This window comes from Thermobia domestica, chromosome 3, assembly GCF_964235325.1.
Source record: "Thermobia domestica chromosome 3, izTheDome1.hap1.1, whole genome shotgun sequence".
Taxonomy (NCBI): Eukaryota; Metazoa; Arthropoda; class Insecta; order Zygentoma; family Lepismatidae; genus Thermobia; species Thermobia domestica.
Window position 1 is genome coordinate 69,041,237 of NC_137456.1, and position 15,729 is coordinate 69,056,965.

Consider the following 15,729-nt stretch of genomic DNA (forward strand, 5'->3'; position numbering starts at 1 on the left):
GGCCAACGTTGGCAATTGATTTCGTTAGTAACTGTTCAACAAAGCGGTCAATTAATAACGGACAACGAACAACGTAGAGCCTGCACTGGCAATTGGCTAGCCTATAGTAGTTTCCCCATTTTGCAGCTATTGTCTGATGCTGACGTTAAGAAAATTCAGTCCTACTTAGCCTCAATCTTACAAAATACTAAAAACTTAGTAATAGAAGGAAAGACACTCAAACCCTTTCCCATATCACACTTTTAAGGTTTGATTTCAGATTTGCCACACGGTTCTGAGCTTCCTCGTAACCAGTGTTGAATTCAGACATGTTTAAGGGGGGCTAAGGCCCCCTAGAAAATGTATCCGCTCCCCTAGAATATCTATGTGTATGCATTGAAATTATTCTTTTTGTCTTTAATTTTGACGGAAATAAAAGTCTTAAAAGCAAAGTTTTTGTTGTTTTGAAAGAAAATTAGTTTTTCTTTTGCCTAACTTAAATTGTTTTAATTAACAAACCGCGTTGTCGTATAAAGTCGAAGTTAAATAAAAACTTGGAAATTAGATACAGATGCACACAAACGCTTTACAACGTTAGTTGGAAAAATGACAATATGTTGGTTACTGCAACCGACAAGTTTTGTTGCGACAGATTCCTGCTGCTTTATTGCAGTCTAGAACAGAGCCTCCTTAATTTTTTTATAGTCTTCCCTTGTACAGAAATCTGAATTCAACACTGCTCGTAACTATGTGATTAAGTTGATTCCAGGTAGAAGATAATGTGGTTCGGATCCCACGTTAAGCTATAGTCCTACCTCTCATATAGCCTCGCTGCTGAAATGGACGCTAAACTTCAAATCAACCAAGCCACCAGCAATCAACCAACCGTTTACCATTTTTATTTAGATTTTCCACAATTTTGGACCACCCTGTATACGTAAACTTCAAGATCTAAAAGTTTTGCTGGTAATATTATAAGTGCACCTTCCGATTTCTTAGCTACGACTCGCCACAAAGTATATTTTCATACTTTTTTAATGCCTTCTAAACAGATTTCGTAATCTAAAAATGTATTTATAACCACTTCCTGTTAGAAAATAATACCCCTTTAATGGTGGAAACAATAACAACATTAAGCGTACATTGTGCAGATAGAAATGAATGATATAGTATCAAGCACCATTTCCAGGAAGCAAACACGGTGCTTTTGCGTCAGTCAGTTTGATGTTGGCTTTTTCGCCGCTGCCAACATTTGCACAAACACACAGGCAGGCATTGAAGATCAATACTTTGAGGAAATCTACAAAGAGAACAGGGCGAAAAGTGGTCTCACTTCAGGAGCAAGGACTTGACGAAAACAAAAGAAGTCTTAGATTAACAATACGATTTAGATTTGAGAAATGTGACGCGTGCTTAAATACTTCATAAAATTATTTATTACACAAATAATAATAATAATAATAATAATAATAATAATAATAATAATAATAATAATAATAATAATAATAATAATAATAATAATAATAATAATATGTGTTTCTGTACCTAGGTTTTGTTCTAGATTTGTAAATTGGATTTGAATGTAGCGGGAAAACTAGCGTACATTCTTGTGTTGTGCGTGGTTTCTAGTTAAGTGTGAGGGTTTCTGATTCGATTCCAGTCCTTGTGAGTTCGTGGTGGATTACATCGTGCCGGTGGGTTTTCTCGGAGTTTTTCCGTATCCTCCCACATTCTCATTCCACTAATAATCACTTATTTTACGAGGGTGGGCTGATACGTTCTCGGCCCGACCCAGAAGAACTTAAGCTGCAGGCATGAAAGTGTGAGGCTATTCAACATAGCTCCTCGAAGGTCAACACACTTGGCACTTCGATGGTGCAACTTTAAAAAAAAAAAAAAAAAAAAAAAAAAATCTGAAGGTCTGGAAAAAACTGTTGTTCCACAGCTGTTATCACCTCTTCATCACTGTGAAATTTCTGTCCTTTCAGTGCTGTTTTGAGTTTTGGAAACAGATAATAATCAGAAGGGCAGGATCTGGCGAATAAGGTGGGTGGTCAATGCACTGAAACCCTAGGTCCCTCAGAAAATCCATTGTTCTGCCAGCCTTGTGGACGGGAGCATTGTCCTGCAAGAACAAGACACCTCGTGTCAACTTTCCCCGGCGCTTTTCTTGAATAGCGTCCTTTACCTTAGCCAGCAAACTGCAGTAATACTCAGTTATGGTTTGACCCTTTGGAAGGTAGTCTGAGAGCAAAACACCATCCTTATCCCAGAATATTGAGGCAAGCACCTTCCCTGCGGACTTTTATGCTTTGAATTTTTTGGGCCTTGGAGATCCTGAGTGGCGCCACTCGCATGACTGCTGTTTGGTTTCCGGATCAAAGTAATGCAACCACGTTTCATCCTGGCTAACAAGCCGATTCAAAAAATCGTCCTTGGAGCTCACAAAATGCCGTAAAATCACCTGCGATGATCTCACATTTTCGCGTTTCTGATCCGCGTTCAAACATTTCGGAATCCATTTCGCAGAAAGTTTGCGCATGTCCAACTGATCATGGATTATTGACCCAACACGTTCTTTGGATATGTGCATTTTGTCAGCTATTTCCTGAAGCGAAATCCGTCTGTTGCTCAAAATCAGGTCATGAATCTGGTCCACTTTTTCCGGAGTTGACACTGACACTGGCCTGCCACACCTGTCACCATCTTCTGTTGAAAATTCACCACGCTTCAAGTTCGCACACCATTTCTAAACAGTGGAGTATGAAGGGCACTGTCCACCCAATGTGTCTAGCATGCAACCATGGATTTCCTTGGGCGACTTCTGTTGCAGGAAGAAGAACTTCATTACACCTTGCAACTCCTCTTTGGTGAATTTGACATCTGGCTCCGCCATGGTTCATTCAATTACCTGTAAAATAAAAACCGTTCATGGTAGAATCGTGAAATTTGGTACTTAAACATATAAAAGATCAACATTTCACATGGCATCAATTACATCAGGGTAGTACATTCGGAACGGGGTCGGGCCGAGAACTTATCAGCCGACCTTCGTAATTAATCATCTGTCTACTTTAACCTCCAGCGTATAATCGTAATACGTAAAACTCCATATTTCATTTCATTTCATATCGATGGGAAAACAGAATTTTCGATAAATATCCAGGTATGTAATCAGTAACAAACTGTACATGATCCTCTGAAAATGTTAATGAATCTCATAATATCTCTTGCTCTACTAGGCAGTGGTAGAAGTGAGACGGTATGCGGTGGTATGCCATACCGTCTCTGGTTTTTCAGTAATGAGGACATACCGGTCACTGGAGAGTAGATGTTAAAATACTTTTAATAAATCCATTTTTATACACGGTAATTGACGAAAAATTTTATATGTAATATATATATATAGAATGAGTGGCATTCAGATATAATCTTATGTAGGAATCATGGGCGGCGATTAGGGGGGGCAAGAGGGGGCAGTTGCCCCCCCACTTTTTTGAAGTGACACCCTAATTTATATAATTTCATTTGGAAATGTAAACAGGGTGTAAACACAATTTGGAGAAAAGATCTCTGACTTTTCCCTGACTTTCCATGACGAAAGTTCCAGATTTCCCTGACCCCTGAATAACTAAAATATAGAAAAAAAAAAAAGAGAAAGAAACTCCAGCCTCCACACTTCCCATAGTTGGCCTTGTTCTCTTCCGCTTCTGTTTATTTCTTTTTTCAATTTTCTTTCCAAAGGAATGTAAATTTACAAACATATGCATTAGGCCGATATTGATTAGGCCTACATATTCCACAAAATGTAAAGGTACAAAGGAAAGTGTGCAGTATACAGAGTACTTAAGATATGAAAAAATTACACAATATATACTTACACATTATAATACCAATTACACAGCATCATAATATTGCCTATAGTAATAAACAGTTCATTCATGATATTACTGATTATTAAAACACACACATACACACACATTATGTAACACATACTTTTGCTGGTGCAGTTGTTAAATACAACACATTTAGAAATTTGTTTTCATCCTTTCTCGCATAGTTTTCTTCTCATTGATCTGAATATCCTTCTTGTTGTCTCCGCAGTTTAATTTTCTTTTCTTCTTCCTCCAGCTCCTTTAGTTGTTTGTTGAATCTTCCGTTTCTCTCTCATCTTCTCGTCTCCAGCATTTATTTCTCTTTTCTTTTCCAAATACACCTGATATTGTTTGAAGTTCTCACTGAATTTATCATACCTCTTGTAATTATTAATCCTGATGATCCACCTATTCTCATCACAGAATCATATATGATCCGTTGAGCCACCAGAGACTCTTCTTGTAAGTTGTCAACAATGAGAATTTTATTTATTGTGAAACCACTTTCAAAAAATGCGTTTCCGTGAAAAAAGATGAAACACAATTTCATAACTGACCATAAGTCAACGAAGTTCTTCCGATTTCCTAAGACTAAGTATAAAAAAAAAAAAAAAAACTCATCAAGTCCAATACCATCTCTATCATTGGCTGTGAATTCATTCGAGTGTTCCTTAAATTCTTCAGCCTGAGCTTTCACTGTGAGCTGGAGATACTATTTATTCGCGTTCTCAGCAAGTTGTCCAGATATCCTCTTGGCACTATGCGTCTACCGTTTTGAGCAAATATGCCAGGATGCAGTTAGATATGTGTTTTTCGCAGAAAATTAGTTCAACAACTATATCAGAAAAAACTGCCTCCCTGAATATCATTTATTGAGAACGCCACATTTTGCATCCAGTAACAGTAAAGAAATCAACCCTATTTCATAAATTCAGTAATTGAACAATGAACCTAAATCGATTTTTTCCTGACTTTCCGTGACCAATCTGCCATTTCCCTGACTTCATGTGATACATTTTTACTTCCCTGACCTTTCCCTGACTTTGACTTATTTTCCAGAATGTGGACACCCTGGTAAAGGTTTTGTGTGTATTACTGTTTCATAGAAAAACTGGTGCCATATGATATTTGCCGTTGTGTGAGTACGTATTGGTTATTTGTCTTCTCGTGGAGTTAAGAAAGCTACAGGAATTGCGTTTTAATTACAATTCAAAACAATTAATATTGCAATTGCATATTTCTTTAAATGTCATAGCATATGCTTGCAGTACTTACTGTATTTTATTTTCTAAGAGTAAAAACATTCATTTAATGGCATGTGTGGAATTAAAAGTATAAGTTGTTCATTAACTTCCAGGTTCAATATAACTTCTGCAAAACAAGCGTCATTATTCATTACTATGATTAATATTATCCCTTCTATTTATTTGTTTTGCAAATGTATTAAATAATCTGATCACACAATTTTCCAGGCAGAATTTTAAGATGTTCATGAGCAAGAATTCAAATCTCTTCTTACACTTTCGTTGTTTAAGAGTATAAAGGGCTAGTACCTACCTGTATTGCTCTTATGAATTTACTTAATAAAATAGAAATACGATATACGACATTTTAAGTGAAAAAAGATAGTATCCTATTAGTTATACAACCTTTCATCAAACTGTTAGAAACAACCAGAAAATCTAACATTGATATACAGTTGTTCAGATCATGTCTTGCCCCCCCACTTTTAACGTCCAACCGCCGCCACTGGTAGGAATAATTTCTAAACTGACAATACGGACATTTTTGTTATCTTTTTACTCAATTTTGTTTTTAAAACGAGGTGTCTTCAAAGAAGTTCATCTAGTTTATATTTTGATGTGCCATATTTGTGTATTTCTTTCTTATTGTGTGTGTTTTCTTGCCTTAATGCACATAAATGTTGTGTTTTGAGCACGGGCGAATTTAGGGGTTGTCTGCTTTGAGGCAGATCGTCCGGGGGTTTGGAATACCCCTTAGTCGAGTGGGGGCCTCGGAGGCCAGGAATGTTTAATATAAAAATTTGGTTCTTGAACAGTTTCGTGTATAATCTTCTATAATGCAACATAAGAGGATTTTTTTTTTTTTTTTTTTTTTATTTTTCAGAAAGTTGTCGACAAGGGATCAAAGTCTCTCCATGTCTCCCCTGTAACTACAGAGAAACTCTTCAATGGTTTTCAGTCATTAACTAATAGAAATGCAATCTTTTAGGCAACATACCCTCACTATATTTCAATATTTAGATAACCGGTATGTCGAGTCAAAATCGTAATAAAACATAGAATACCTATTCTGCTTTTTTTCCACTTCGAACACTGCTACTAGGCCTATTTGAGATGTATGTATACAGTATATAAAGGATAAGGAAACGTCCTCATCTAGCTAAGAGCCTGTGTTGGCTGTGTTTTATGACAATTGGAGAGCTACATGGATTAGGAAGTAGTGAACTCCGATGTAGAAACTCTGAAATAACGACGATGGGAGATGATATGTTGGACAAATATCATCCAATTTATCAGTCTGGACGGTCATAGCCCTTCATAAACTGAGAGTTATACGCCGTCCAAATACAGAAGTTGATCGATGAAAGGACATAAGATGAAACAATAACTGTAAGTTTTTAAGATGAATCACTAGGTGTTCTTGGTGCTATGCTAAACACTGCTTGAATAGTGCGGTGTTGCCAGATAGTGTCGACTCTTTACTGATGAAAGATAATAAAGAAAGTAATCATGGAATTATGATTGGATATGCACTGGAGAAATTTGTTTACGATCCCTAGTTAAGTTCCACTTCTCGAACTGCAATGTTAGAATCCAGGAATTTTCTTATTGTGACTACCACAGTAAACATACAAATTTGGCAGCGACACATTATGGCGTTCTGCGCAAGTTCCTTCTCAAAATTTATTTCCTTAAATATAGATCAATATTCAAATAAAATGTGAAACATAACACGAAAAACGGTCAAACAATATATCTGTTTCATAATAAGATCGTTTCTTTAAAGTACTTTACATATACAAATAAACATTTCATAAAACTGAGCAATTCTAGTAAGATCTAACAATAAGTGCCATCTTGTGTGCTCATTGTAAAACGAATTATATATTTTTATTTGTTACCTTTCTAGGTATCACAATACACAACCAAATGAATCAGTGTGTTGTGTTATAGCTGAAACATAACTCTATCTTATAGTACAATATTTATAATATGTAACGTTTCATTGAGCAGTAGTTAAGGGAACGAGCTAAAATATGTACTGACTTCCGGGTGGTGATCCACCTTAAAATTAAAATAATGCTTTTATAAAATACACTGAAAAGAAGAAAATAGTTCTTTTAGTGGGGTAAAATGAGGATACGTTAAAACAGTGTTGGAGACCAAACACTTGGATGAACTAAAAAGTATTGTCCACAAGTCTCGTGAAATTTTCCACCTCGTCTAGATGAAAATCTTCTAGTTGAAAAACTTGAAAACGAGACGGAAGTAGTCATGTTCTCATCTCGTCTCGAATTTGAAAATACACTTTTCATCGTGGGCAACACTTCACTAGTCGTATTTTTCGTTAATGGCTCTTACAGTTAATATAGTTTCTTGTTTCTTTGCTACTGGTTTCTAGTGTAGCGGCAGTCTTGTTACCAAGTAATCCACTACCTATGAAAGGGTACTTCAGGATTCCCCTTAATGCGGAGTAGGTTAGGCAAGTAATCCTTTTCGTGGAAATTATAAATATACTTCAACTCGAACAATTTATTGTATAATTTCTTCAACATAAATGTAAATTCAACAATAACAATATAACTGTGCGGACACAAAACAACTTCACTCAATGTTAACTAGAACCCTTTCCCAATTTTAATAGTAGTCCGGAAATTTTCATACATTCGCATTCCACTATTTTTATATTCTAAATTAATTTTACTGGTTGTACTTTTGACAGGTTTCATATATCAAATATCTACACGAATTGAATTTAATCCCCAAATATAACAATACATATATTAAACTAGTGACTAAAGACATACACTCACCAAAAAGTTGTAACAGTTGGGCCGAAATGGAAAGAAAAAAAATAGATTAAAATTTTGTACTTACAATTTCCTGACGAGCTGCATATCAATGGCACTTACATAAATTTACACTTAATTAATCCGGCTACTTTCTGTGTAGGAGCATTATTAACCAATCACTATTCCGAAATCACATTTAACTAGTTATCAATTTAACGGACACAATTTCTAAGCTCCTACCCCTGCTTACCTCATGTTTCAATCTAAAGGAAACGTAATAGGTACGGGTAGTATACAAAAGATAGATGGCGTTTTAGTCACTTTGAACAAACGAATATCAAAACCATGACATTGACCTACAGAGCCAATGTTTCCATATACAAGTTTATTTAACTAATCAGCTGATCGAGAGTTTTCAAGTTCTTGATTTTTTTTTTTCGTGAACTTAAGAGAAATGTCTCATATTAAATTCCCCACCTCTCCGGGTGATTTAATTAAACTTTATATTTAACATTTCGAAGTAAGTTCATCTTCCATGCATGGCATGCAGTAAAGAATAATGGAACGAACTCACCGATGGAAATTCTTCACAAACAAATCGTTAGTTGTTTCGGAGCTCCTTTTAGTTCATTGTCCAATCGACGAAGCACGCACCATAACTGCAGAAAGATAACAGGATTGATGACGGTATTGTTCTTGCCTATCCACCTGATGGTCCTGATTTAAATCCATTCTTCTATGGGAAGGTTCTCTCGGACAAACACAGCAAACACAGCCATGGCCAGAAACACCCAATTCCGAACCTGCAGAATTGTACAAACAGAGCACAGTACACAAATATATATAACACATAACATATATTTTAACAGTGAAGTGGATTACAATTATTACAGAATCTGTACATATTTTCTTAATTTCCATTATTATTTTCATTATTATTTTCTCTTGCTGGATAAAATTTCTTTATGAAACTGACATGACGTTTAATCTTTACTTTCTTATCAGCTACAAGTTGTAACCACACTGTGTTCTTTGTTGGATAGCTCATAATTTCGAACGGACCCTGATATTGGCTATCTAATTTAGGTTGATAACGTTTTTCCAAAGAAGATTTAGTTACTTTCTTAACCAATACTTTTTCTCCAATAGGTAAATCTATATCTCTATGTTTTCTAGAATACAATTTCTCTTTCCTTTTCCAGGCCAATTCAATATTATCTACAATAGTTTTACTCATCTCAGCTTTATCTGGAGTACTTTCAAGAATTCCTAGATCTAAAATCCAGTTTACATCTAAAGGATTAAACATCTTTCTTCCTAAGTATACCTCACTTGGAGTTTTACGAGTTACAGAATTTTCACTACTATTTAATGTGTACTGGACTTGATAAATATACTTAGACCACTTAGTTTGATTTTTATAAATATAGGTTTTCAAAATTAATTTTATATTTTTATTTTGTCTTTCTGTTAAATTGCTTGACATGGAATAAGGAGTAGTACAAATGTTTTTAATGCCTAAACTAAATAGATAATGTTTGAAATAATCGCTTTGCAGATATCCAGCATTGTCATGAATCACCTTATTTGGAAATCCGTAAGAATAAAATATTTTATCTAATTTCAAACATATAGACTTTGAACTCAAATTCCTAAGAGGTTCGATAATGACAAATCTAGAAAAACCATCGGTTAAGACTAATACATATTTAAACCCATTACTGATAGGCCAAGGCCCCATTACATCTAAAAATAGAGAATTATTAGGATATTTCTCTTTCTGAGTATAGTAGGTACCATAAGGAAGTCTATTCCTATCCCTACATAGCTGACAAGTCGTACATCTCTGAACAAAATCTCTAATTTCTTGGAATAAATTAGGAAAAGTATAACGTATAGCTACTTTTGCTATCGTTCGTTGGACCCCACTATGACCCCCACCTACAGGGTCTTGATGATGAAATTTAATCACACTATACTTAAGAGACTCTGGTACAACAGCTCTTAAACCTCCATATTGTTTACCTTTAGTTTTCTTCAGAAGGATACCATTTTTAAGAACATAAGGTTCCTTTACCTGTCCCCTTTCTAATTCTTGTATTATAGTATTTAAATTAGGGTCCTCTCGTTGATGATCTCCTAATGGCTTATGAAAGAAAGGATTCTTCCAGAAATTAACAAAATTCAAGTGTACTTCTTTATCATCCACCTTATCAATTTCCACTATATCTGATGAAGGAGGTGTATAATCAATATAATTATGCATCCTAGTTAGAAAATCTGCCATATTGCGCTCACTCCGCAAGTGAATAATATCAAATTGATATCGACTCACCTTTTCAATAAGAGAGCCGTATTTTCTTTGACGTTTATGATTTTTAAGTATCCACGTCAAGGCTGAATTATCACAATAAATTGTGAATTTCTTATGAAGATACATGTCAAATTTATCAAGCGCATGAACTAAACTAGAAAGTTCAAGATCAAAAACGCTTTTCGACCAATCTGATGGAGGAACACGTTTACTCAAAAAGTAAACAGGTCTAAGTTTTCCATCACCATCGTACTGGCTTAATATAGCACCATAATTTTTGGTGGAAGCATCGACATGTAAAACGAAGGGCGCATTCATATCTGGCACTTTAAGAACAATATGATTAATAATAGCTTCCTTAATTTTCTCCAATAAATCGTCTTCCTCCTTCCCCCAGATAAATGGAACCGTAGGTGATCTCATAGCATATAATGGACTCAAAAGTTCTGAATAATCTTTTACATATCTAAGATAATAATTAAGAAATCCCAACATTCTGTTTAAGGCACGTTTATTTTTCGGTCTGGGTATTTCTTTAATCGCTCTTACTCTCTCATCATCTATTCTCATTTGACCATTAGAGAACTCATATCCTAATATTTTCACTTTTGATTTCATAAACTGAGCTTTGTGTGGACTAATAGTAATCCCCCAATCTTTCAACCTTTTTAACACTTTTTCTAAAATTTCTTTATGTTTTTCAACACTATCCGAGTGAATTATTAAGTCATCACAGTAAATATCTAAATAATCCCCTTCTATATCACGAAAGATCTTATGCATTAAACTGGACAAAACGAATGGTGAAACTGCCATCCCCATCGGTAGGCGACAATACTGTAATAATCTATTTGGTGTAGCAAATGCTGTTATATTCCTACACTCAGGTTTAATCTCCAATTGATGAAATGCGGATCGGACATCAATTAATGTATACAGATGGTGTTTACCTATATTAGATATGATAGATTCTAAGTTCGGACTCGGAAATCCAGTCAATAACAATTTAGAATTAATTTGGCCATAATTGATCACTAATCTCTTGGATTGATCTCGATTAGTAACGAGGAAACAGGGTGAAATGTATGGGCTAATATTTATTTCTTCAATAACACCCTGTTCTATTAATTTATCTAAAAACAAATCAAGTTCTTTCATTTTATATTTAGGAATCATATATGGTTGAGTAATGCTTGGTGAAGGATCTGTTAATTGAATTTCATATAAATAATCACGAACATGCCCTAACTTATCGGTTATTACTTCTTTGTAATCATTAAGTAATTGTTTAACATACGGTATCAAATTTTCATCATAAATATTTTCAAAATTTACACTACCTTTTAATGCTTCTTCTCCATCTCCCTCTTTATCTGCCTCCTTATACAATGGATTAAAGATTCTCGTGCCAGGTGGAACATCTTCATAAACAGCACCATCAGTATTCTCAAGTGCAACTGTCTCCTTGGTCTTTGCCTTAGTACGGTTCTCCGCCCTACTCCTGGACTCGCCTACGCCACTAGTTGTCTGCTTGGTCTGGTTGCCATAACGTCGAGACCTCCTTGGAAACTGCTTAGCCTTGCTGGTTTGGGTTGGTGTTGTCAGGTTACAGGAAAAAGAACTGCCACCATATTGTAAAGCTGCACCTTCAGACCTAGTCCCCTCGAATCGATCACAAACTCTGGCGCCAAGGTGTCTGGGATCTCTCCGAGTAGGCCTGAAATGATATTGAAAAGCGCACAGATCACTGTTCATACCAACTGGGTTATTCTCAAAAGGTTGTAACTTTACTTGCATTTTCAATTTCTCAAAAAGAAGTTCTCGAGCGTTTATATTTATATGGGCGTAATTATCCCGTAAAAAGTCTAAACCCAATAATAATTTTAATTTTGGATGGTTAACAACTCCAAACCACGCCGTAAAACGGACACCGTGTATGAAGAAAATAAGTTGAACCAACTCACGCACTAACAACTCATTCTCTTGCATGATGGTCACAGAATAGTTTACTTGTTTTATTTTAGGCTTGCATTTTGTACGGATTTCTTCTAAAACACTGTTTTCAATTAAGCATAGAGTCGAGCCAGTATCTATTATACAGGGATATAAAGTATGGCAAATACTGATGGGCAATTGTAATAAGCTTCCATGATCTTCCCTTGCACTATGAGAATACGCACTATGAAGTCCAGTTTTATTTTCATTTAAATTTTGATAACTCAGTCTATTCTGTCTATTAATAGGTGATGGCAAATAATTTATCCTGGCACTTCTAAAAGGAGTTTTTACCCGTGGTAAACAAACCTTTTCACTTTTAACTACATTTTTATAATCTTGTTTATATTTGTCATTAATTTCATAACTTTCCGCAAAATCTACATATTCATTTACCGTTTTTGGAACACTAAGTATCAACAACAGATTACGAATTTCGGGAGTAACTAAATTACTTATTAATTTACAAATTTCATCTTCAGGCATGTTAATTTCTAAAACATTTAATGTACTTAATTTCTCTTGTAAAAAGTTTAATAAATTTTCATTTTCTTGCATTACTCTATATAATGATACCTTCATAAATTCCGTATTAATCAAGGGTGTGACAAATTTTAATAATAATGAATGACAAATATGACCCCAATCTGTAGTTATTGTTAACAAGCGCTGTAACTCTTCATAAGCTTGCTTCCTACACCTCTGTAAACTCGATACTAAAATCGCCTCTACAGGAGCAATTTCCTTTACTATTAACATATCAAGTTTCAAAAGAAAATGACATACTAACATACCATCTGTTCCATCTATTACCGGTATATCATATATTTGCTTTTCTAAAGAATTAAAAATACTTTGCGAAAATTGTTTTTGAAAGTTACAGGTTATGGGAGCTCGCAACACTGCTTGTCTATTTTCATGAACAGGTGCATGTGGGAACGACAAGAAATTCCCCCCTCTCTGATTTTCCTGCCCTTCACACCTACGACCTTCTATCTCATCGTCAAATGAAATAAGGGGAGGGTCAGCTACTGCGACTCTGTTATTACGTAACATACTACCCCTGGCTTCGTATGCCGCTTGCCAATGACTCATTTTTTTTTTCTTTTCTTTTCTAATGGTACCAATAACCGAAAGATTTATATACTTAATGAAATTAATTTCTTTCCTTTTATCCAGCTTACAAATAGTAGACTAATACAAATTTTATTTTCGTTTTTCTTGTCTTTAATCACAACCAGATTCGAAATCCACTTCTTATTGCCCTCACGCATTAAGGTTTAAGTTCCGAGATTGAAACATGAGGTAATTTATATTTATATGTAGCGGCAGTCTTGTTACCAAGTAATCCACTACCTATGAAAGGGTACTTCAGGATTCCCCTTAATGCGGAGTAGGTTAGGCAAGTAATCCTTTTCGTGGAAATTATAAATATACTTCAACTCGAACAATTTATTGTATAATTTCTTCAACATAAATGTAAATTCAACAATAACAATATAACTGTGCGGACACAAAACAACTTCACTCAATGTTAACTAGAACCCTTTCCCAATTTTAATAGTAGTCCGGAAATTTTCATACATTCGCATTCCACTATTTTTATATTCTAAATTAATTTTACTGGTTGTACTTTTGACAGGTTTCATATATCAAATATCTACACGAATTGAATTTAATCCCCAAATATAACAATACATATATTAAACTAGTGACTAAAGACATACACTCACCAAAAAGTTGTAACAGTTGGGCCGAAATGGAAAGAAAAAAAATAGATTAAAATTTTGTACTTACAATTTCCTGACGAGCTGCATATCAATGGCACTTACATAAATTTACACTTAATTAATCCGGCTACTTTCTGTGTAGGAGCATTATTAACCAATCACTATTCCGAAATCACATTTAACTAGTTATCAATTTAACGGACACAATTTCTAAGCTCCTACCCCTGCTTACCTCATGTTTCAATCTAAAGGAAACGTAATAGGTACGGGTAGTATACAAAAGATAGATGGCGTTTTAGTCACTTTGAACAAACGAATATCAAAACCATGACATTGACCTACAGAGCCAATGTTTCCATATACAAGTTTATTTAACTAATCAGCTGATCGAGAGTTTTCAAGTTCTTGATTTTTTTTTTTCGTGAACTTAAGAGAAATGTCTCACTAGGAATATAAGCTTCTTGGTTTGGTGTTAATGGATTCTACGAATTTGATTTCTGTGTTTTAGGGTCACTGAATTTTACTGGTATGATTTCTTTCTGTTGATGTTGAAAGAAATTAAATACACTACAACGTTTCATTTTCAAATTATGCTACGTTGAAATTATGCTACGCGCGTCTATATTATAAACGTCTGTAGTAAATGATCAATAACATTCTTTTAATACTTTAATTTAAAAAAAAAACTATGTCGGTAACCAATTTATCAACTAACCATAAGTGCTTGTTGCGAGGAGCAAGAGGGAGCAATTGCTCATCTTTGGAGTTTCGAAAGGGGTTTGGTTATTCGAAATAACATGTCAAAATATATTAGATGTGCATACTCACCCACTACATATATTTACTAGATATAGTTAATAAAGTTATGTAAATTACTGTACGTTAATACTAAGGAATGTATATTCGCGACTTCGCTTCTGTGTCCGTCTTTTGCTTCTTCCTCCCCTCCTTGGAAAAATCCTGCAGGTGTTTCTGTAACCAATCATGCCTTCACGTCATTTTATTGAAATCTTCTTCAAACTTAGAATTAAGATAGATTTTGGTTCTTAATTTTTCTTCTTTCTTCAAGGCATACAATGGGAGGCGCGGTGGGTCAGTGGTAGAGCGTTCACCTCCGGTGCTTGGGGTCCCTGGTTCGATCCCAGCTCGCAACGTGTGGACTTTGTGGTGGACAAACACCGTGCTCGTAGGTTTTCTCATGGTTCTCCCGTTTCCTCCCACTTTCTTCATTTCACCATTTCATTCATTTCTCGTAATCACCGTCTCCTTTAGCCTAACCGGCATAATCATGAGACGTAAAACTCAAAGATTTCATTTCATTTTCAAGCCATACAATAAAATGGACGAAATGATATTCATAGGAAATTAAATAGACCCTAATAATAACTAAGGTTCGGATTTCTATATCCTGTGTCATATTTTTATCCTGGTATCTTTTTACGTGTCTAATTAAATATATATACATTACTCACTCTTGTGAGCAAGAAAACACGGTTTTAATCAGGGGCGGATAGGTACTGCAGCCGGGGTCCGAGGGCATTGTAGTACAGGGGCCTCCGATTCCCCACAACTTATTCATAAGAATATTAATACTTTATTATTTATAGTATGATTCCACTACTGGGCCTCATTATTATTGGCGGGGGTCCTACCGGTATTCCGGTTGGCGCATCCGCCCCTGGTTTTAATTGATCATGCATATTTGAACCAGACTGTAGTTTTAGGTTTTATTTGGTTCTGAAGTGATAAAAGAAGCATAGTTTTGATCATATCGTATTTTAGGCGAGTTTCACTTATTGT

At 35.1% G+C, this 15,729-nt stretch overlaps 1 protein-coding gene across 1 annotated transcript; it reads right to left on the bottom strand.

The window, feature by feature from the left end:
* Window positions 1-7,509: 7,509 nt before the first annotated feature.
* On the bottom strand, window positions 7,510-14,334 carry LOC145680477 (uncharacterized). The gene is made up of 2 exons (XM_081751050.1): window positions 11,545-14,334; window positions 7,510-8,693 (listed from the first exon to the last, which is right to left on the bottom strand). The coding sequence occupies exons 1-2, from the start codon at window positions 13,292-13,294 to the stop codon at window positions 8,518-8,520; spliced, it is 1,926 nt and encodes a 641-aa protein (XP_081607176.1). The 5' UTR covers window positions 13,295-14,334; the 3' UTR covers window positions 7,510-8,517.
* Window positions 14,335-15,729: the final 1,395 nt, after the last annotated feature.